Below are 20314 nucleotides of genomic sequence, written 5' to 3'. Positions count from 1 at the left end.
ATTCAGCTTTCACTTCTGCAGCAACATCAGCCTTCAAGCAAAGCCATGGCACTGCACAGGCAGAAGTCTTCATTCATTAATTATCTGTTCAAAATGTGCAGCTACAAAAAAAAAAAAAAAAACCCACTTCTTCCTATGCAATTTTTTTTATCATTAAAGAAACCATACAATCTTTTCCATAAATTCCATGGCAGAACTGCAGCTAGCTGCTCCTTTTAGAAATCACCAGCCCAAGCCCATGGCCTGATTTTTTAACACAAAATTCTCAGAATAAAATTTAAAAATAAGCAATCAGTTCCACCTGAAACACCATTAGGCAATCCTGAGCAAGAAAGTCGAGGTTCAGCAGTCACTAGTTTTCTTCCTGGGAGCATATGCCCACTTAAAAAGAAATGTTGGGGTCAAAATATCTCTCTCTACCAAGGGCACATTTGAGCAAAGATACCTGAAACACCAAACTCTTCAACTGTGAAGGCAAAACCTTTTGGTTTTGCCACCACTTAACTCTTTCCATAACCCCAACAACCAACAAAACCACCAAGTGCAAGCACCTAAAAATCCAGGCCTAAAAGTATTTTTATCGCAAATATAATGCAGGAATAATGGACCAGAGCTGCTGGGGTTTTTAACTAAAAGCTAAGCAGCCACTGGCTAAAGTCCAGAACCTTTCAGGATGCTTTAAAGCCACAAAAATTTTAGGCCAAGGCTCAGTGCAAAAGCAAGAGCTCTGCACTAGCTACAGCTTTTATCAGCTTTGATCCTGCTCAAAAACTCCATTTATCTGGAGCACTTGCTCAGACCTGAACGCAATTGCTCCAAAACCCAACAGATTTCCACCTAATCCCGTTGCAGAACAGAAACATCTCTCCACATGGAGAAGTCCAGCTCTAAGCACTACTGTCAATATTCATTTTTTCAACTTCTAAGTGAAAAAAAGCCCCAAATTCTTTCCCAGAGCACCGATCTTCCCTCACCATGGAGCAAGACCCTGCCCACAGCAGAGCCCCGACCCACCATGAGCCCCGCAGGGCATTCCAAGCTAAACATCTGCCTGATGCCGCTCCAGCACATCTGTTCCAAAGGCCACCAAAACTACACACTGGGTTTTGCCTCATCGGCCGCAACTGCACGCTAATTACTTATTCCACAATAAGTATTCTATATAATCCTCCTCGAAGAGACCCGATGCGCTCTCGTTTGTGACACATCCTCGTGCAGCTCACCGAAAAAAAAAAAAAAAAAAGAAAGAAAAAAAAAAAAAAGGGTTTTGATTGTATGCTTTTTTTAATTTGGAAGGAGCGATTGCCACCTCTTGTCATGGAGAGCCTTGCTGTATCCTAAGGTACAGCTCTGCCTTAGCGGAGGGCTGGAAATCAGGGCAGAGAACACAGGCTTCCACTGAAGCAACCGGAGGAAAGCCACAGACCTGCCATGATTATAATCGCAATTCTAGACGAGTTATTAAATTTAAAAAAATAAAATAATAATTAAAAAAAAAATGAAAGCAAGCGCTGTGGACGCAAATCACGGCGGGTCGGGCGCATTTGCTGCGTGAGCCCAAAAACCAGGAGAGCCGGAGATAAGCGGAGCGGGCAGGGGCTCCGGGGCCGAGGGGAGAGGGGCACGGCCCCTCGGCGGCCCGGGGGGGGCCGCGGGCCGGCCGGCAAGGAGCGCTGACGTTAATCCTGGAGCTCCCGTTAATCTGCCGGGCTCGGACAAAAGGCGGCCGAGGCGGCGGGGGAGGGCGCGGCGGCCCGGGCGAGCCCCGGCGGCGGAGCGGCCCGGGGCAGCGCGTTAGGTAACGCCGCGCGGGTCTGATGCAATCGCGGGACGTGCGGGAGCAGGAGCGGGAGGAGGATACAGGTCAGGTCCAGGTCGAAGCCATCCTCCTGGTATCGCCTTTTGTTCCTGCTGACGATCTCTTTGATGATGGCGGTCATGTCTGGCAGCCGGGGGCCGCTCCGGGGCAGCGCGCAGGGCCCGGGCGGCGGCCGCGAGGCACCACCGGGCGGCCCCGGGCGCTGATGCTCCGGCGGCTCAGCCCCGGGCGGGCCCGGCTCCCGGCGGCGGCACCGGCTGCTGCTCCCTCCTCCTCCTCCTCCTTCTCCTCCTCCTCCGAGCGCGTCGGGAGCCGCGCCGAGCCCCTGCGGGCGGTGCCGCCGCCGCCGCCGTGTTTGGGGCGAGCGCGGCGGCGGCGGGGGGAGCAGCTCTGCGGCGCTCCGGGCCCCGGCAATGGTGACAGCGGCGCGGGGCGCGCCCCCGGCCCGGCCCCGCTCCGCTCCCCGCCCCGGGGGCCGGGCGGTCGCTCCCTCGGCTCTTCCCGGCGGCGGCTCCTCAGGGCGGCACAGCCGCGCTCATCCCCCGGCCCGCAGCGCTCGCCGGCGCGGGGCGCCCATCATGGCCGCGGCTTCCGAGAGGGACGGCGGGCGGCGCCGCCACGCCCACGCGACGCATCCGCCAACACACAAAGTAGTCCCTCCCACCCCGCCACCGGAGCGGCGGAGAAGCGGCGGACCGGGGGGACTGGGGAAACCGATTGCACTGCGCGTGCCGTCTGTACCCCTCCGCCCGGCGGCCCCCGTCGCCCCCGGGGAGGGAGCGGGGGAGGCGGGGGGCAGCGAGCGGAGGGATACGGACGGTAAAGTGAAACGGCACGGTGCTGCGCTGGTCACGTGGGCGCTGGCGGCGGCGCCTCCCCCGCGGGCGGAAGTGGCCGTCAGGGGCCGCCAGGGGCCCGGGCGGTGCTGGGGGCCCCGAGCCCGCAGAGCCCCCCGAGCCCCGGCACCGCCCGCCTCTCCTCCCTCCTCAGCACAGCTGGGCAGGAAGAAGGCAAAAGGAAGAACGGGCTCGGTGCGACCCCACGGGGAAAGGGACCGGGGGGGATCAGCCCGGCGTCTTGAGGGGGCTCGCCGCCCTCCCCTCGCGCCCCCCGGGGCTGGCGTGGGGCGCGGTGAGCGAGCGCCTGTCGCCCCCTGCAGCCGCCGGGGCACGGAGGGAAGGGGGTTTGGGCCACCTGCTGCCCTCGGAATCGCAGAATCATTGGGGTTGGAAAAGCCCTCCAGGATCATGGAGCCCGTGCTGTACCCGGGGCCCACCTTGTCCCCAGCCCAGAGCACTGAGTGCCACCTCCAGCCCTTCCCTGGACACCTCCAGCCATGGGCACTCCCTGGGCAGGCCTTGCCAAGGCCTGGCCACCCTATCCAGGAAGAAATTCCCTCTGATGTCCTGGAAGTAGCCAAGCTCGGGGACAGGGACGTGACAGTCCCCCCAGGTCAGGCTGTCTGGCCCAGCAGGCCGTGGTATTCCTTGGAGCTTTCTGCCCCACTCCATTCTCCTTCCCACACTGATCACAGTTATCCTGGCAGGGACAAAGCCTTGTCTATAAATCTTTAAATCGGTCTTTATAACTCTTTGAAACCCCATTGTACAAGGCTCTTCACACTCTAAGCTGAGAACATTAACTTTTTGGGAATTAGCACCGTTCATGTTTTGAAAATGACCTTTAAGGGCTCAAAATAAAGTAGAACCTCAGGTAGAGGGATTTCCCAGGCTGCTGCAGCCTCCATCCTTTGCAAATGCTCTATTACGTTATTCTTTTCAGAAATGTATCAAGTTGCATCCTGAGATGTTCTGCCACCACTATTCCCACTGCAAAGCTGTTCCCAGAACCTTCTCCCGGTTTTCAGGCTAAATATATTTGGGACTGGTCTGCCTCTATTTATCCTTGTGCCAACACTGGCCTCAAAGAGCACTTTGTGCTCTCCCAGGCACACAGGTTCCCCTCGATTTCCACACTCGCATTTTCCCCAACTGCAAACCCCAAACTGGTAAAACTGGCTGCTCTTGGATCCCTGGAAGTGTCCAAGGCCTGACTGGAGCAATCTGGGATATAGTGGAAGGTGTCCCTGGCTATGGCACGGGGTGGAATGAGCTGGATTGAGGTTCCCAGCCATCCCAACTCATTCTGTGTCCGAGTTTTAACTCATGTTCCCATCTTCTGGAGCTCTCTTTAGGTGGGAAGCATTCCCTTTGATCCAAGGCATGCCAAGGGCTTGGGGACAGAGCTGCCACAAACACCTTTTCCCCCAGTATAACCCCATGATTCCCAGTACATTTCTCTTCCTGACAGTCCATTTCACTGGAGCTATGAGTGGAAAGCTCATGTGGACTCTGGGAAGGAAGTTGGTCACAATCCTGATCAGAAGCCATCAATATGTGGATAAATTTGAGCCCCAAATAATCCACACCTTCTGTATTGCCACAACCCTGGGTGTCTTCTGAAAAAATTGCACTTCCCTACATCTTTTAAAACTATTTATGGGATTTTTTTTTTCAGAGGTTTCCACCACAGCAGTGACAAAATGTAGGTTTTGAGCTGCTTTTCTTTTTGTGTGCGTGTGTGTTTGCATTTCTTCTTAATTGCAGTAAAACAGATGTCACTTCTTTTTCAGGAGTGGGAAGAAAACCAGGAGGGTCCTAAATATTTTCCTCCAGGAATGAACGAACACAATGGTCCACATGAACTGAAAAACAAAAGCCTCTGGAAGATTAGAACCTTTTTTTACCATGAAAGCCTGCAGGAGCAGCACGACAGGGACGACTTGCCTGATCAAATCGAAATCCTTTCTTCCCGTGAAGAAATTCCTGCTGATGTCCCACCTGAGCCTCCCTTGGCACAGCCCGAGGCCATTTCCCCTTGTCCTGTCGCTGGAAATCCTTGGCTCCAGAGCAGGAGGGCTGAAGAGAAATTCCCAAAACTCTGGGTTAATTACGGCTGTTGGGAAGATCTTGTCATTTTCCCCTTTTCCCTGGACATCCTTCTTTCACTATGTGTATGTTGTAAATACATCAGATATGTTTTATATCAGTTATGTACACATATGTATACATAAATTACATATCCACTTATATAAAATATGTGTGCATATATATGCCTGTTTTATATATTATACGTATATAATTGTATATAATAGATATACATATGTGTATATATAGTATATATGTATTGTTGTACCTGTATAACATATATAATAATATGTTATATATTATATTATAATTATATATAAAACTAATATAATAAATAATGTAATATAATATATAATGTATTTAATGTATATAATGTATATTATATATGTATAATATATACAATAGATATTATAGATAGATTGTAATATATATTAAAATACTGTATACATTTATATAATATATTATTTTATATTTATGCTTATACGTATAATTTTATATTTCTCTAACATGCTGTGTATGTTCTGTTCTATGAATTGTACGCGTTGGTGGGGACAGGGCGGAGTTCCGCCGTGGTTGCAGGCTGTCGGCGGTAGCCGTGGGCCGCGGGGTGCCGGTGAGGCGGCGCTGGGCGCTCTGTCCCCCTGGCGCTGGCTCGGCCGATGGCGGCCCGTTCCCGCCCGGCGCTGCCCCGCATCCGGCGGGCGGAACCTTTCCGCGGGGCGCGCCGGCCGGAACCTTCGCGCGGGGCGGTGAGCGCCGCACGGACGGAGGAAGCGCCGGGCGCGCCGCCGCCGCCGCTGCCGGGCCCTCGGTGCTGCTGCCGGGTTTTGCTCCGCTCCTTCCTCCCGCTCTTTCCCCTCCTCTCCTTCCTCCTCCTCCTCCTGCCGCTCGTCCCGCCCCCTGTCCCGGAGTTCCGTGGAGCCGCCGCACGGTGAGTGACCCGGCGGGACGGCGGCGGAGCGGCCTCGCCGTGCCGCACCTGCCGGGCGGCGGGAAGGTCACGGGCCGGGCCCTGCCCGGGGCAGCCGTGACGGCGCTGCCCGGCACCGGGGGGGATCCCCGCTCTGGGGAGGGCCCTGCGGGGCTCCCCGGGCCCGGGCCAGGCCAGCGTTTCCCGGCAATGCCTCAGCCTGCCCTCGGCGCGGAACAGAAACCAAGCGCCGCTGCCGCTTTTGGTTTCCCTTTTGCGCCTGTACGGGGAGAGCGGAGCCGCAGCGGGCCCGGAGCGGAGTCCTCGCCTCAGGGAAAAGAAACCTGAGTTCCTACAGGTTTTAGCGTTTGTGTGTTATTAGGACTTGGCTTAGCGAGTTTATGCTTCGATTTCTCTTATATTCAAGCTTTTCAGTTGGCACTCAGGGTTGCATAAGAAGGATGTTTCTGCACGGGGTTTTTGGGGAGGTTTTTTTCTTTTTTAGGGATAATTTGGCAGTGAGTGCTCCAGCATTGTCCTGGGGAGGGGGATCCAGGGATAATTTGGCTGTGGGTGCCCCAACATTGCCCTGGGGAGGGGATCCAGGGGTAATTTGGTTGTGGGTGCTGTAGCATTGCCCTGGGGAGGGGGATCCAGGGATAATTTGGCCCTGGCTGCCAGCTTGGTTTGGAGAGTGGCCAGGGAGTGTCACGAGATGTCAGAGGAGTTGCTGCTGTTTTGCCTTTGCAGCAGGAAAATGGGGCAGTGCCCAAGGAGTGATTTGGGCTTTCTCAATCAGATCCCCCCACCAGCTGAGGAGGAAGTGGACCCTGATCTTACAAGTCCTTTTCCCAGTGTTTTAGCAAAGGTCTTTCCTCCATGCCTTTTGTTCCCAGAATTGAGGGGTTTGTGCTCTCTGGGCTTGGCTCATGCAGCAGTCAGGCTTTTCCCTGGATAGCTGTGTGCTACATCCAGCATTTTCAGGTTTCCAGGGATATTAATAACTCCCCACACATCCTGCCAGGTGCAGGCTCCAGCTCTTAACCTCGTTTTAATCAAATGTGAGTGGCTGATTGCTCCCTAATGTGGCAGCCGGGCGCCTTTCCTGTAAACTTCCTCTTAGGGAAAATACCTCTCTGGTTCAATAATAGAGTTCCCTGGCTCCAGGAGTCAGCATTCAGGGGCCAGAGCAGTCCCAAAATGTTAGTACCAGTGGGAATGTCAGCTTTGTGTCCACTGTGAGTGCAGAATTCCAGCATGGTTTGGAATGACCTTAGATTTCCCCCCACTGCCAGGGCAGGACAACTTCCACTATCCCAGCTTGCTCCAACCTGGCCTTGGACACTGCCAGGGATCCAGGGGCAGCCACAGCTGCTCTGGGCACCCTGTGCCAGGGCCTGCCCACCCTCCCAGGGAACAATTCCTTCCAGTATCCCATCCAAACCTCCTGTCTGTCAGCGTGAAGCCATTTCCCCTCGTCCTATCACCCTTATCCAAAGTCCCCACAAAACAGCTTTTATCAAACAACATTTAAACACCAGGCAGGCAGGCAGGTGTTTTTTCCAGCTCTGATTTTGCTTTCTGTCCCTCCCTGTGGTGTCCCTGTGGCCCTGAGGCAGGAGGGAGGATGGTGCACGCCGAGGCGTTCTCGCGCCCGCTCGGCCGCAATGAGGTGATGGGGCTCATCTTCCGCCTCACCATCTTCGGGGCCGTCACCTACTTCACCATAAAGTGGATGGTGGATGCCATCGACCCCACCAGGAAGCAGAAGGTGGAAGCTCAGAAGCAGGTAGGATTCCGTTCTGCAAGTCTTTCCCTGGGTTATCGAGGAATGTGCTGCTGGGAAGTTTTTTTAGTTGGTCTCGGGGTTTAGGCTGTTGGTCTTTTCAGGGCTTGTGTTTTATAACAAGGGACAATTTTATATCAAATTACAGTTTCTAGCTTGAAGTTGTGGCAAAGCTGCTGGTCTGGAAGCTTCTGTTGGCTCTGATTTCCAGCAAGTCCGTGGGCCTGGTGCCTTCTCTGCTTCTGACAACTTTGCTGAGTAGCAGTGGCCTTAAATCATCAGTCTCTTGGTTGCCTTTGAAAACCTGAAGCAGAGATAACTTAATTCTTAACTTAAATGAGAACTTGGAAGCTCTGAATTTTTGGCAACTTAGTGGCAGAGACCTCCAGCAGCAGTCCAAATGCCTTGGAAAGGGGAGGGAAAAAATGAAAACCCTTATCTTGAACTGGAATGATTTGTACTCTGGAAAAGCTTTAGGGGCTTTTCAGGACCAAAAGTTAAAGGTTTGCTTTGGAAATGGGGCAGCTTTTTTTTTTTTTTTTTTTTGTTTGGTTTCTGACTGACAAGAATTTCACAGATTTTGAGCAACTTAAACCTGTGTTAGGTAGTTTCCCTTCCCTCATTCCCTTGGTAATGAGCTTTGTAGTTGAAAACCAGCTTTCCCAATGGGTTCAGTGCCAGCTGTTATCTAAGGAGCTGCACTGTCCCACAACCTTGTTGGATTTTATTACAAGTTTGCGTAGAAGAAGAAACTGAAACCTGCAAGTGTGTTGACACAATGAGTTTTCCTTGTAAATTAGGGAAAACCCATTGAGCACATATTAGAAATTGACTGGCTTCTGGGAATTTACAAATATCTTAGTCTGTCCTTGGTTCACGTGAGAAGGCACTAATCTCTCTGACTGCTGTGGGGGCTTGGGGGGGCACACTCTGTAGTTTAAGGTTTATTTTGATTGTTTCTTAGGTCATAACAGAGGAGTTGTGGGTTTGGGCATGTGAGGGCCCCAGCATTTGTGTGATGGGAACTGAGACATCTGACTTGGTTTCACTCAAGTGACAGCAAAGCCATTAGGAAACAGCAGAACCTTCTGCTTAAAACAAGATTCCACCTCTTAGCGAGAAGCTTTTCAAACCACAAGCAGCAGTTCTTTAAAAAAGCTGATGTTTGAGTGCAGCATTTTGTTTCTTTCCCTTGATTTCCCTGGTGTTTGGTTTCCCCCAGGCTGAAAAGCTGATGAAGCAGATAGGAGTGAAGAACGTCAAGCTGACTGAGTATGAGATGAGCATTGCTGCCCACCTGGTGGACCCCCTCAGCATGCATGTGAGCCACTTCCCTGCTCCTCAGGCCTGCAAAATTCCCATTTCCCTCTGCATTACATTATTTGCACCTCTGTGGAAATACACAGGAAATATTCCTGTGATCTAAAACTCAGACTGCATAATTTTATTCTTTAAGAGTTTTAATCCCTTCTGTCTTATATTTTCAAGGCACTCCTTTGAAGCTGGTGGGTGCTTTTCCTTGGCAGGATCAATGCTGATCACTCCCAACACTGCTTTTCCCTTGCAGGTCACCTGGAGTGATATTGCAGGCTTAGATGATGTCATCACAGATTTGAAAGACACTGTCATTTTGCCCATCAAGAAGAAATATTTGTTTGGGAATTCCAGGCTCTTACAGCCCCCAAAAGGTAGGAAGGGAATGTGACGGGTTTATACCTCGGTATTTAAATTTTAAAAGGTGCAGTTTCTCAGAAAGGGAAGGGGAAGTGGGTTGTTAGGTCAAAGTGCAAACATTAGGACTGATACCAGGGAAAGCCCTCAGATTTTCCCTCTTCTCCTGCTTTGGTGAAGAAGTTTTGTCTCAGCATTGAAGCAATAGCTGGATTTTGGTTATGATAGTCCATTTTTGTGCACTAATCACAGAATCATGAAATGATCTGGCTTGGGAGGGACCTTAAAGCCCATCCAGTGCCACAGGCAGGGACACCTTCCACTGTCCCAGGCTGCTCCAAGCCCCAAAGTCTAACCTGGCCTTGGACACTTCCAGGGATCCAGGGGCAGCCACAGCTGCTCTGGGCACCCTGTGCCAGGGCCTGCCCACCCTCCCAGGGAACAATTCCTTCCCATTTCCCCTTTTCCTGTCACTCGACCATTATAATCCATGTATCCTGCATTTTTAACTGCCTAAATTTTCATTTTTATTATCTTTACACCCCATGTTGTCCTTTGGCAGAGTTGAGCTCTACCTCTGCTCTACACCTTTGACACGCCTAGAAATTGCCATCATTCAGCCAGACAGACATCCCATTTTTCCTCTGGAGATCCCTTGGTTCTCTCTGGAGTTGGGTTACACAGTGTTAAGGCAGGTGGCAGATTCATTTTCCACAGTAAAACAGAAGTTGGACTCTTCTGGAATCCCTGCAGCCATATTTGTTGTATGGTACTGAGTGAGAAAAAAAAGAAAAAAGGAAAAAAGCAGAATTTAAATCTAAAATGTTGGACAAAACACCTGAGTTTACTGCTTTGTTCCCTGGAATATGAATTTCTGGAGCTCTGCCTGGATCTGTGACCACCTCACTCCTGTGTCCCAAGGGATGGAAAATGCAGCACTTTCGTAGCTGCTTTAGTTTTTCCAGGCTATGTTCTGTGTAAGTCACAGACTGAAGCTGTCTGGAAAATTACATGAATGCCATGATCTAAGAAGCTGAAGGAAAAAAATATTTTTTTATTTATCTTTTTAAAGCAGATTTTCCAGCTCAAGCTGCTCCTCAGTTTTACGAGTGGCTTGTGCTGGGTGTTAATAGGAAGTCACTGCTCCAGAGTAATGATGTTTGTGAGACATCAAGTCCATCATTTTCTCTCATAAACAGAGAAAAAAACCTTAATAATTCCCTGTGCTTTGGGCTTTTTTGACTGAATGTTGCTCTTGAAATTGTTTTCTTTAGAACTGTGTTAGACAAACACTCCCGTGAATTCTTCCACTGTGACAAGTTTAAAAATAATACAAGATGTCATGTTTAATTGTGGGTAATTTGTTTAAAATGTCTGTGGGTCTGTTGTGTGATGGATTTTTCCTTTCCTCACTCCTCTGTGCTGAGTTTTATTGGCAGGACTGAAAGGAGCTATAAACAAGGCCTGACAGGACATAAATAGGGGTTAATTTTATGGAACCTTTATAGTCCTGGGAATGGAATGAAACGGAATGTTTGGGTTGGAAAGGACCTTAAAGATGATGTTCCACCCCCTGCCATGGGCAGGGATAATGAATCAGTCTTCTTTCCTCTCAGCTTCATCATTCCTGTCTTTGGCTATTCTGAACTGTAATTTAATAGGGATTATTTTAAAACCTCTGATTTGATGGAAGAGTGTTTCTTTCGTTTAGTGTCTTACCTTTTTAAGGATCAAACTGGAGCCTGGACACCCCCAGGGCTGTCCTAGCAGAGCACTAACACTGTGAATTTTCCAGGAGTCCTCCTCTATGGCCCCCCTGGATGTGGGAAAACCCTGATTGCCAAAGCCACAGCCAAGGAAGCCGGATGTAGGTTCATCAACCTTCAGCCCTCCACGCTGACGGACAAATGGTATGGAGAATCCCAGAAACTGGCTGCTGCTGTCTTCTCCCTGGCCATAAAGCTCCAGCCATCCATCATTTTTATTGATGAAATAGGTAAAAATCTCTTTTTTTTTTTTAATCAGTAGCTGTAGCAGAGTGACATTGAATTGTAGATTCAGTGATGTATGGATCTGCTGTCATCCTTTCCTTAAAAAGAGTGAAGGCTCAGTAAGAGAAATAGAATTGTAAAGGAATGGTGGCACATTAGGAAAAATCAAGGTTTCTTTTCCTGGTGGTAGTAGAGGAATTCACAAGTAAAACAAGTTTCCACTTATTTTTGGTTCACAAGGAAACCCAGCAACAAATACACTTCAGGGTTTCTGCTGTCAGGGCACATACTGGGAAGTAAAATATGATTTTAGGAGAGCTCTGGAATAGTAGTTTCATAAGGCTGAAGAACAGGAGGAGAGGCTGCTTTCCATGAATTAAGGAGGGTGAAAATTCGGATTACAAGATGTGGGTGCACACTTGTGTAGTCCTCACTGAAAGGGGGGCTTAGGAGTGGGGGAGAGTCTACTTTGCTGCTTTCACCCTCAGCAGCATTTGTTGTTTGCTGACCCTGGTGATTAAAAATGCATTAATGAGGTAAGAAAGCAGCCCAGGTGTGGGGAATTGGGTTGGCAGTGGCTGCTTCCCTCCTTTGGCACAGATTCCTTCCTGCGGAACCGATCGAGCACCGACCACGAGGCCACAGCCATGATGAAAGCCCAGTTCATGAGCCTGTGGGATGGGCTGGACACTGACTACAACTGCCAGGTGGGTCCTTGGGGTGCTGGGACAATTCCCTCAGCTGGGATATTGTGCCTGGAGCTGCTTGGGAACAGGGATTGCCAAAGGGCTCTTTACCTGTCAGTGGTTCCCAGCACTTCAGGGCGTGAGGGAAGTTGTATCCACAGATCATTGTTCTTCCTGAGAAAATTTGCTTTGTGTTTATTTTGGTTTTCATCAAGAAGTGGTGTTTTCAGATGAAATGGGATGGGCTTTAAAGTCCCTCCCATCCCAAACCATTCTGGGATTGTAAATGACTTGAATGTAGCAGAAAGTCTCATGGCATGGTTCTGAACTGTCGCTTGGGATGATGTTCTTAAAACCCTTAAACAGGATGTTTATTCTCTAAGTTAAAAAATTTCAGCCTTTTTAATGTGTATTTTTCCATAAATGGCTTTTCCTCCTCTCCCAAGCTTGTGCTAAAGATGTTTTTCAGCTGATCTTTCCCAAAATGAGTAAAAACCAGTGTACTGAGAAGGGTGAAAGCTTCCCATTAGTAAAAAGCCAGTGATATGAACCCTTCACTGGAAACTGCTATCATCTTCTAAGCACACTGTATTACCTTTTTTCCCCAATACACTGCCAAATCCTTGGAGCAAAGGAAATTATTCATTCCCTGCAGTGACACAGTTTGGGGTCTCTTGAGTTGAGCAGCGTTTGCCTTCTGTAAGAAAAACAAGAATCCCAAATGCTTGGAGGAAATTGTAAGGAAGTGTTGGGGTGGATGTGCTGATTCCACCTGGAATCCACGCTCATCTGTGGGCTAAACCTGCTGAGGGTGGATGTGGAGCGTGGCAAGAACTGGGGGCAGGTGAAGAATGTTCCTTTTGGCTGAAAATAATGCCCGGAGAAGTGTGGATCCTCCCGGAGCCAGTATTCCCAGTGCCTCTAGGTGGCAGGGTGACTCTGCCGGGCCACCAGCCCTGCCTGGAGCTGCTGAGCGTGGCCCGAAGGCAGGAGCAGGGCAGGAAACCCCCTGCAGCCCAGATTAATTACTCTGCTGGTTTTTCACTCCCCCGGAGCCCAGATTAATCACCCTGCCGTTTTTCACTCTGCTGGCTGGTGGGTGTTTACCATGTACACAGCTTAGAATAAGAAGTGAGGAAACAAAGCTGCTGTGAATGGGGAGTAAATTTGTTCTGGAATTAAGAGCTGGAGTGCTTCACGGAGGTAAACACTGTCCTGGTGTTGGGCTTGGCTTGGACACCTTTAACCCACTGCTGACTTGTAGGTCGTGGAATGCTTTTTTGAACGTTTGAAAAAATAAAGACAGCATTCAGGTGCATGTGAAAGCTGCCAGGTGAACCCATTGCCGTGGTGGTCTCCTGGAAGGTGTCCCTGCCCGTGGAGGGCTTGCAACAGGATGACCTTTAAGGTCTTTTCCAACCCAAACCTTCCGTGATTCTTTTTTCAGCACAGCCCAAAACGCCCACGTTTTTAAATACCTTCCCGAAACATCTCCTTTCGATTTCCACCAGGAGCTGAAAGTGACATCACAAGCAGAAGTTTTAAGTTCCTTCTCAGGGTTTGAATTTTCAAGTTGGACTGATGTAGAAATCTCCCCTCAGGTGGTATTGGTGCCACCAGGGCTCTCTGCAGCTGCCCTTGCTGAGATCACTGCCAGGAAACTTTTATGTAACTTCTTTAAATGTCGATGCTGATGCTAAAGTGGGGGAGATCCCCTGGCTAGTGCTGACATTCCCAGGCTGTGAATGTTTCCCAGAGCTGGTTTCAGTGGTGTCTGTTGTTGTCACACAGGTGATTGTGATGGGGGCCACCAACCGGCCCCAGGACCTTGACTCTGCCATCATGAGGAGGATGCCCACCCGCTTCCACATCAACCAGCCCGTAAGTCCTGCCTGCCCTGCCCTCAGCCGGCAAATCCACAGCTCTGGGGGTTTCCTCCAGGAAATGCTCCATTCTGATCAGCTGGCTTCAGGGAGTTTTGGAGCATGTCCATAACTCGGCTTTTTAAGGTGAAGTTTTGATCTCTTGGGTGTTTTATCTGAAACAGCACCATGAGAAACAACACCATGGGCTTCCCACCCCTGCTCTTCTCTGGGAATGGAGGTGTTTGGATGCTGCACACTGGGAAGGGCTGGTTGGTAACTGTGTTCTGCTCAGGCCTTTCCACAGCACACAGTGTGGGAAACCTGGTTTATTCTGCCTGTGATGGGCTTGGAATGAGAGGGTCTTTAAGGACCCAAACCATTCCATGATTCTGGGATTTATGCCCCAGTTATGAAGTTCTTTATCTATTAGGCAGCTCTCAGAAGGTTGTCCTTACTCCAAAGGTTGCTCTTGCCATCCTTTTCCAGGTATTTCAGTCACCTTGAAATGTCTGGTGGTGTCACCAGACACTTTTGTGTCAGTGTTATCAGGCGTGCAGTTGTGGCTGTCAGAATTCCCCTCTGGCTACAGAAATCATTATCCATTCTTGCTGAAACTCAGAGATCAAACTGGAGGAGTAAAACTCTTATTGATTGTGCAAGAGAGGAGTTGTGTTCCCAGGCCTGTGTTGTTGGAACTGACTTTGACTCCATGGGAGTGGATCCCTTTGGAAACACCATTTCTAACCTGGGAACTGCTGTGCTTCCAGACCTGTTCCACACACCTTCCTCATCTCCAACTGTTCCTTGAGTTAGCAGGGGACATGGATGTGGATTTGGGTACTTTGTTGTGTCATTCTATCAAGCCCCATCATTAGAAGGATGAATTACGTGCCCTGGGATATTACAGGGATTGGCTCCCTTTCCCAGGATCAGAGTTACCACAGGAAGTGTAATTTAGGGAACAGATTTTCCTTACAAGATGGAAAGGAAATCCTTCAGCCCTGCCATGAGCTTACTGCTTTTCTCTTGCTTTGTGATCAACCCAGATTGGCCCTGACTCTTACTGAAGGTGGAATAATTGGTGTGCTGTGCATTGGGAACAGGCACGGGCAGGAGTGAAGGGCTTGCAGATTTTATTACTGAGCTGGAGATGAAAAGGGCCTGAATTACTCATCAAAAATTACCTGCAAAGCAGAGGGAAGTGGCAGAAGTGGGTTTTGGGACAGAGTAGCAACTGTTCATCTGCCAGATTATCTGTGGGGGAATATTTCCCCTTTTTAATGATGTAAGTGAGGTTTGGCAGGCACAAACCCCAGTCTTTGTTGCCTGTGTTTGACTTTCCTAGGAAGGATCTGCTCAGGAGTCAGTAACCTCAACACACAGTGTGTGATTCACCTGGCTTAGAATTTCCCAAACATCACCTGTGGAACTGAATTTGCCAGCAGGGAGGTTTCCTCAGTGTGTGTCACCTGTCCTGGTTGAGGGAACTGAGGGGACTGAAAGCCCTGGGACGTCACAAGTGTTGATTTTTGTCCTCTGGTAACTTCAGTCTCTTCTCTCTCAGGCTCTGAAGCAAAGGGAGGCGATCCTGAAGCTGATTTTGAAGAATGAAAATGTGAGTAGCCTCCTTTTGGTGGCTGATGGCTGCATTACTACACCAGTGCGGCTCTGGCCTTGCAGAAGTTGTGGTTTATAGTTGCCCGCCTTGCAGTGGGGCTGAGATGAGCTGCCAGGGCATTTCTGGTGAGAACTTGGGAATCTTTTGTGGGTTTAGGTGTGGCCTGACACTAAAGCTCTGCAGTTGGCTCCTTTGGGAGCAGGAGCCTTGGCTTGTGTGGTCAGTCACCCCCTCTGAGCAGAATGACTCCACTTCTCTGGCTCCATTTGCTTGTTCTGTTACAGAGAAGAGATTTCTCTCTCTATAAAAGGTGATGGTGAACCGTGTTTAGATGAGGGAAGGAAATCTCAAGCCCTCAATGAAGCAGGGAGGAGATGTTGACTCTTAAGCTCTTTCTTAGCTCAAGTCAAGCAAGGAGGAAAGACTTTTTTTGGCAGTGCTGCTTGTGATCCATAATTCAAATTTCCTTCAGAGCAGAGGGGAAGGATGAGGTGTGAGCACACCTGGAAGCGTCTGTGGCAGGATAGCAGATCCCTATCATCAGAGCTTCCTCCCAGATTTAGTCAGCAGCACTAATTGCCTTCAAGTTAATGTTGCCAAGTGTCTCCAGACTGAGCTCCAGCCTAATAAATGTCTTTTATTAGTAAAACTGACTTAATTTTTTGAAGAGGCCTAAAAATGACAGCTCACCAGCATCTGGCAGGGAACCAGACAAATAAGATTTTCAGGGAGATAGAAAAACCAAGCCTGTATGGGTTATCCCACAGGAGGAGGGATTGGATCTCTCAAGGCCAGACTTCACATGGCAAGGGGAGTCCTGCCCTCCCTTTTCCTTGCCTGACTTAAACCATGGAATAATTTCCCTCTTGAAGGAAGTCACCCCAGAATCTCAGCCTTTTATTAGACTGCCTTGGCTTTAACTTACTGAAAAGGAAATACTGATGCACATGGTGGGAAAGGAATCAGAAAATCCATAAAAAGATGGAATAAACCTGAGGTCTTCACTGGCAAGAGTTCAGCCTGACCCAGTGCACTGAGCTGGGCACATTATTTTGCCAATTAATCCCCTAGGTATGGGGCTGTGTAAAGCAGGAACAGGAGTCCAGTCAACAGAGTTCTGAGAAACTTAATGTGGGAAAAGGGGCCACAGTTCCTGGGATCCAGTTTTTCCAGGTTCATTCCTGCAGGAGCGTGGTTAGTACAGGATACACCAATGGGATGGTTGGGGTTTGTGTGGGGTTTTTAACCAGTGGCAGAGTTTGATGAACTGAAACATCAATTTTCTGTAGCACTGTGAACCACTTGGAGGTACAAAGAGTAAGGGAATAATCGAGCTCCCCAAAAACATCAAATGATCTCAGAGCGGGTAAAAACTCTGGGAGGTGAGTATTGCTTGCCAGTGGCTTTGCAGTGTCCGTGGCCTGACCTGGAGCTCCCCACAGGTGGACAGCGATGTGGACCTGCTGCAGGTGGCCAAGGAGACCGACGGCTTCTCGGGCAGCGACCTGAAGGAGATGTGCCGGGATGCAGCGCTGCTCTGCGTGCGGGAGTACGTCAGCAACGCCTGCGAGGAGTATGTGTACGTGGGGCCCTCACACCCACAGCCATTCCTTGTGTCCCCCGACTGCACTGACCCTGGGGAGGGGGCACACAGAGAAGGAGGGTTCTGTTTTCATGCCCAGTTGCCACTATACACAACCCACCCCACCACAACTCTGTTACTGTTATTCCTTTTGGCTCCGAAAATAAGCACAGCACCTTGGTTGTTCCAAGGGGCCCAAGCTGGAGGTGGCGTGAGACAACAAGTCCTGCTGCTGCACTGGTTAGTGCCAGATTTCAGTGCTGCTGACACGGTGCTGGGACATCCCTCTGGTATTTGCCACACCTACAGCAATCCTGGGTGCATTGAGGGGCTGGAGCCTGTCCAGGGAAGGGAAGGGAGCTGGAGAAGGGGCTGGAGCCCCAGGGGAGGCTGAGGGAGCTGGGAAAGGGGCTCAGCCTGGAGAAAAGGAGGCTCAAGGGGGACCTTGTGGCTCTGCACAAGTCCCTGACAGGAGGGGACAGCCAGGGGGGGTCGGGCTCTGCTGCCAGGGAACAGGGACAGGACAAGGGGAAAGGGCCTCAAGCTGTGCCAGGGGAGGCTCAGCTTGGACAGCAGCAGGAATTTGCCCATGGAAAGGGTGCTGAGGCCTTGGCAGGGGCTGCCCAGGGAGGTTTGGAGTGCCCATGGCTGGAGGTGTCCAAGGAAGGGCTGGAGGTGGCACTCAGTGCTCTGGGCTGGGGACAAGGTGGGCATCGGGCACAGCTGGGACTCCATGGGCTGGGAGGGATTTTCCAGCCTCAGGAATCCTGAGATTCCAGCTGGATCCATGTCAGAGCTGCTGTTTGCAGGGATTGGCACAGCTATCACACAGCCCTGGAGCCTCACCTGGCTGTTCCTCTCTTCCCCAGCAACGATGATGATGAGATCCGGCCTGTGCAGCAGCAGGATCTCCACAGGGCCATCGAGAAGATGAGGAAATCCAAGGATGTCTCCATGCAGAACCTGGCCATGGATATCCTGTTTGATTAGGACAAAAGAGTGTGTTTGCAGTTCCTGATGTGATTTAGTTTGACTTCTGTAATCAGTTAGCAAAACCAATGTCAGGGGGTGGGAGCAGGGGTGGCAAAGGGAGTTCTGTTCCTGGAATCGTTTTTATACAACAACAACCTCTAAGTTATTGCAATTCCAACTGGAAGTGGAAGCAGAGATCATGAGTGGAACAATTCAGCCCAGACCAAGAGCGAGTGCCTGCCTGTTGTCCCTGGGGATCCCGTGGAGCCTTCCAGCAAGAGTGGGTGGGCCAGGGGGCAGGACCTGGCACAGGCTGGGTGTGTGAGTGCAGGACCTGTACATAGCCACACTTTTTTTTATATATAGACATAATCTGTAGATAACTTGAGTATGGAAAATCTTTTCTACTTCCTGAAGCGAACCAAATCAGCAGCTGCATAAGGGAAAGATTCCTCGATACTCAGTTCACTTCTACCTTTTAGCAGCAAATGCCAGGATAGAAACTGCTCCTAGAACAAAGCAACATTTGAAATGCTACTGATTTTTCTTCCACATGACCACTTGAAATCTGGTGCCATTTAGTCAAGATAGTAAACTACTCTGTAAGAATGTTTGAATACTTTTAATTTTTTTATGAATTCTGCTTTTGAAGGCTTTTTAAATGAAGGCTGATTTTATTTTTGGTTTTCCCTTGCTGTGAGCAGTTAGAGTAGAATCCCACTTGCTCTTTCCTAAAGCCCCAACATCCTCTGAGCTCTCTGGAGCCTGAGCTTTCTGTGCTCCTGTGCACTGTCCCAAGGACTTGCTTCTCCCTCCGTCTCTGCAAGCCCCACCGTGGCACCCTCCCCTGAAGTGTCACTGCCCTGAAGCACAGGGGGGACATTGTGTGATGTTTGACTGCCCATGCTCAGATCTGTGAATTTGAAGAGGAGGAAATGGGTTTTGGGCTTATTGATGTGGTTTAGCAACGTGCTGTCCTTGCTGGTACCAGTTCTGGTGAATTCTTGTAAAGTTCTGTTGCGATAAAGGCCAAGGGTTACAAATGTGAGTGGCAAAAATGTTTGTTTTTTGTGAAGTTATTGTCAGAGATAGTCGAGAGCTTGAAGTTTTTTCATATAATGCTATGAACTGTGCACTAATTGACTCCAAATCTGTAAAGGGAATGAATTGTTCAAAGCCCAGGGGTGGGGTGCTGTGTCACAGCTCTGCTGCCTATGAGGGGAGGGAAACACTGGAGGCACAGAATGATGTAAAACCAAATGCACTGCAAAGGAAAATAAAGTGAAATAAGGAGGGCTGGAGCCCTGCCATGACACAGTATCAGGGGCTGGTGACAGTGTCCCTCAAGCTCAGCCTGTTCCCTGCTGTCCTGCCCTCTGGAATGCTGGCTGGGTGATGCAGCAGGGCTGAGTTTGTCCCAATTTAATCTTAAAACCAAACGGGATGGGGAGGATAAAAAAAATGGAATAATTGCTTAGACTTCTTCCCTGTATCACAAAGCAATGGGAGATGCACAATGGTCTAACACAGGTGCAGGAATTCAGGCACAGCAGAACTGCTGGGCTGTGGAAATGGAAAAAGTCCTGGATCTGGGATGTTAATCCCACAAGTCACTTTAGTGCTGGGCCTGAGTGCCCAGTGCTGCCTCTGGGTGAGCCTGGGATCCAGGAGTGAGTCCAGAGGAGGCACCAGGATGATCCCAGGGCTGGAGCAGCTCTGTTGGGAGAAAAGACTGGGAGAGCTGGGATTGTTCAGCTTGGAGAGGAGAAGCTTTGGGGTGACCCAGTTGTGGCCTTCCAGGGCCTGAAGGAGCTACAGGAAACATGGAGAGAGACTCTACAAAGGATGGAGTGCCAGGACACAGGGAATGGCTTCCCAATGCCAGAGGGGCAGGGCTGGGTGGGATATTGGAAGGAATTGTTCCCTGGGAGGGTGGGCAGGCCCTGGCACAGGGTGCCCAGAGCAGCTGTGGCTGCCCCTGGATCCCTGGCAGTGTCCAAGGCCAGGCTGGACTTTGGGGCTTGGAACAACCTGGGAGAGTGGAAGGTGTCCCTGCCCATGGCAGGGGTGGCACTGGATGGGCTTTAAAATCCCTTCCAACCCAAACCACTCTGGGATTAGTAAACCTTAAACCTGCCATTAGTGCCACTTCCCGGGATCCCTGGGATGGCTGGAATGGCGCCTGTGGCCGGGCAGTTTTCGGGCTGCTCCGTGCGCTCAGGGCTTGTTCCACCTGAGAAATAAATGCCAGCCTGGGAAGCTCCTCCTGCACTGCTTCCTGCTCGGTAAAACCCCAGCGCAGGCAGGTGTTAATTTGGTTTAATTGAGTGTGAAGTTGTGTCCTCAGGGGGGTTTAATGGCACAGGGGAAGGAACAAACCCAGGGACAGCCCCTGGTCACTGCCTGAGCTCTGATCTTCTGCCTGTGTCCCCAAACCCCAGCCCTGGGCACTGCTGCCTTTCCCTGCTGCCCAGAACTCATCAGGGG

At 50.2% G+C, this 20314-nt stretch overlaps 2 protein-coding genes across 3 annotated transcripts in view; one reads left to right on the top strand and one right to left on the bottom strand.

Moving 5' to 3' along the window:
• PTEN (phosphatase and tensin homolog) overlaps positions 1 to 2042 on the bottom strand; it is a 45254-nt gene extending 43212 nt beyond the window's left edge. The window contains exon 1 of the mRNA XM_083866091.1: positions 1862 to 2042. Within this exon, the coding sequence (XP_083722217.1) occupies positions 1862 to 1940 (79 nt within the window). The 5' untranslated portion in view covers positions 1941 to 2042. The remainder of the gene's footprint in view (positions 1 to 1861) is intronic.
• Positions 2043 to 5516: 3474 nt separating this feature from the next.
• Positions 5517 to 18875, top strand: ATAD1 (ATPase family AAA domain containing 1). Of its 2 annotated transcripts, none has more exons than XM_083866426.1 (10): positions 5517 to 5677; positions 7276 to 7445; positions 8665 to 8763; positions 9010 to 9130; positions 10909 to 11109; positions 11705 to 11811; positions 13582 to 13671; positions 15220 to 15270; positions 16716 to 16846; positions 17725 to 18875. In XM_083866426.1, the coding sequence occupies exons 2-10, from the start codon at positions 7284 to 7286 to the stop codon at positions 17843 to 17845; spliced, it is 1083 nt and encodes a 360-aa protein (XP_083722552.1). In that variant the 5' UTR covers positions 5517 to 5677; positions 7276 to 7283; the 3' UTR covers positions 17846 to 18875. The 2 variants fall into 2 exon arrangements, with proteins under 2 accessions (XP_083722552.1, XP_083722551.1); XM_083866425.1 differs by having other exon boundaries at positions 16716 to 16852.
• The last annotated feature ends 1439 nt before the right edge of the window (positions 18876 to 20314 follow it).

The sequence above is a fragment of the Zosterops lateralis genome, assembly GCF_965231275.1.
Source record: "Zosterops lateralis genome assembly, chromosome: 8".
Classification (NCBI taxonomy): Eukaryota; Metazoa; Chordata; class Aves; order Passeriformes; family Zosteropidae; genus Zosterops; species Zosterops lateralis.
This window is presented reverse-complemented; position numbering and strand designations above follow the sequence as displayed.